Source organism: Antrostomus carolinensis, unplaced genomic scaffold, assembly GCF_000700745.2.
Source record: "Antrostomus carolinensis isolate BGI_N321 unplaced genomic scaffold, ASM70074v2 scaffold38233, whole genome shotgun sequence".
NCBI classification, from domain to species: domain Eukaryota; kingdom Metazoa; phylum Chordata; class Aves; order Caprimulgiformes; family Caprimulgidae; genus Antrostomus; species Antrostomus carolinensis.
Window position 1 is genome coordinate 1 of NW_010305119.1, and position 2,015 is coordinate 2,015.

Consider the following 2,015-nt stretch of genomic DNA (forward strand, 5'->3'; position numbering starts at 1 on the left):
CCTTTGCTGTCATCTCTGTCATGATTGGGAGTGTGACGGACTCCCTGCTGCCCAGCGAGAACTTCCTGGAGTTCATCAACGGCACCAACATCACCATGGTCAATGAGGAACGGCGCGATGCCGCGAGGGTGGAGCTGGTGGCCACCATCACCGTCCTGTCAGGCATCTTCCAGGTAAGGGGGCCCCAGCCCAACCTGGCAGGCAATGGGGGGCTGTGTTGCCCCATGGTTGGGAGCTGTGGGGCACTTCTCCTGCCACCTCTCCTTCCAGGTGGCCCTGGGCCTCCTGCAGTTTGGCTTTGTGGTGACCTACCTCTCAGACCCGCTGGTGCGCAGTTACACCACTGCTGCCTCTGTGCACGTCCTCGTCTCACAGCTCAAGAATGTCTTTGGGGTCTCCCTGGGCGAGTACTCGGGGCCACTCTCCCTGTTCAAGGTGAGTGGGGGTTTGCTGCTGCCCCAGGACCCTCCAGGCACTCACCTACGGGGCACAGAGAGGCCCTCAAAAACCTGCTTTCCTGAGCTCGTTCCCTCCTCCTGAATCCTCTAGACCTTTATCGAGATCTGCCAGAAGCTGCCAGAGACCAACGTGGGCACCTTGGTGACGGCCATCATTGCCATGGTGGCCATCTACATTGTGAAAGAGCTCAACCACAAGTTTGCCAAGAAGCTGCCCATGCCCATCCCCATCGAGCTTATCACGGTACCCAGAGCTGCCCCAGCTCCCTGTGGGGATGCAGCCACGGGTGGCCCTGTCCCCTCTGGGGTGGAAAGGGGTGGGATGAGTTGCCTTGGCGAGCACAGCTCCAGGGCATGCCTCCCCTCCTCCTCCACCATGGTCCCCATGCAGGAAAGCCCTGCCTCACTCCAGCCATCCTCTCCCAGATCATCATCTCCACTGGCATCTCCTACGGCGTCAACCTGAACGCCAAGTTTGGCATCTCTGTGGTGGGCAACATCCCCAGCGGGTGAGCAGGGCTGGGCAGTGAGGGTGGTTGTGCCGAGGCACCGAGCTGCCCGCGGGACCCCCCTTTTGAGCCCCATCTCCCTGTCTTGGCTGTAGGTTGAAGCCGCCCGTGGTCCCTAACGTCAGCTACTTTGGGCAGGTCGTGGGCAATGCCTTCGCCATTGCCGTGGTGGGCTATGCCATCTGCATCTCCCTGGGCAAGATCTTTGCCCTGAAGCATGGCTACAAAGTGGACAGCAACCAGGTGATGCCCTGATGTGCAGGGCCCCTTCCCTGGGTGAAAACAAAGCTTGTACTTCTTGCAGCTCCCCATGGAGCCCCCCAACAGCTTCTCTGTCCCTGCAGGAGCTGATCGCACTGGGCCTCTGCAACTTCCTGGGAGGCTTCTTCCAGTGTTTCGCCATCAGCTGCTCCATGTCGCGGAGCCTGGTGCAGGAGAGCACAGGAGGCAACAGCCAGGTGGGTCTGGGCAGCACTACATCCACCCATGGGGCTGGGCTGGGGACAAGGAGCACAGAGAAGAGTGAGGGGCTCACCTCTTGCCTCCCGCTCTCACCCCTCTCAGGTAGCCGGTGTCATCGCATCCCTGGTCATCCTGGTGACTATCCTGAAGATCGGAGAGCTCTTCCGGGACCTGCCCAAGGTACAGCTTGGCCCCACAGCCTCCATGCCATGTACCCCCCCTGTGCCTGCCATGGCAAGGTGGTGTGGCAGGGGAACAGCCAAGGACCTTCCCAAGACCTGCCCTTAGCATCCTCATGGCTGCAGGGACTTCTCTCCTAGGCCATCTTGGCTGCCATCATCATCGTCAACCTCAAGGGCATGTTCAAGCAGTTTGACGACCTCCGCACGCTCTGGAAGTCCAACCGGGTGGACCTGGTAAGGCACCAACCAGCCCCAGGGCTTTGCTCTTGTCCCTGGAGAGGATTTCCCCACCCTCCCTGGGGCCTGCGGGTGCTGACAGAGGCCACGCTGTGGCTGGGCATGTCCCCCCTCCAGATGGGCTGGATTGTCACGTTTGTGGCCCACCTCCCCCTGAACCTGGGCAT

The 2,015-nt window shown here is 60.9% G+C and overlaps 1 protein-coding gene across 1 annotated transcript in view; it reads left to right on the forward strand.

Moving 5' to 3' along the window:
* Nucleotides 1-5: 5 nt before the first annotated feature.
* Nucleotides 6-2,015, forward strand: part of SLC26A6 (solute carrier family 26 member 6) — a gene marked incomplete at both ends in the record, with an annotated part of 2,700 nt that continues 690 nt past the window's right edge. The window contains 9 exons of the mRNA XM_029084202.1: nucleotides 6-173; nucleotides 271-435; nucleotides 550-702; nucleotides 885-967; nucleotides 1,063-1,210; nucleotides 1,312-1,425; nucleotides 1,532-1,609; nucleotides 1,750-1,845; nucleotides 1,966-2,011. Coding sequence (XP_028940035.1) covers nucleotides 6-173; nucleotides 271-435; nucleotides 550-702; nucleotides 885-967; nucleotides 1,063-1,210; nucleotides 1,312-1,425; nucleotides 1,532-1,609; nucleotides 1,750-1,845; nucleotides 1,966-2,011 — 1,051 coding nt within the window. The remainder of the gene's footprint in view (nucleotides 174-270; nucleotides 436-549; nucleotides 703-884; nucleotides 968-1,062; nucleotides 1,211-1,311; nucleotides 1,426-1,531; nucleotides 1,610-1,749; nucleotides 1,846-1,965; nucleotides 2,012-2,015) is intronic.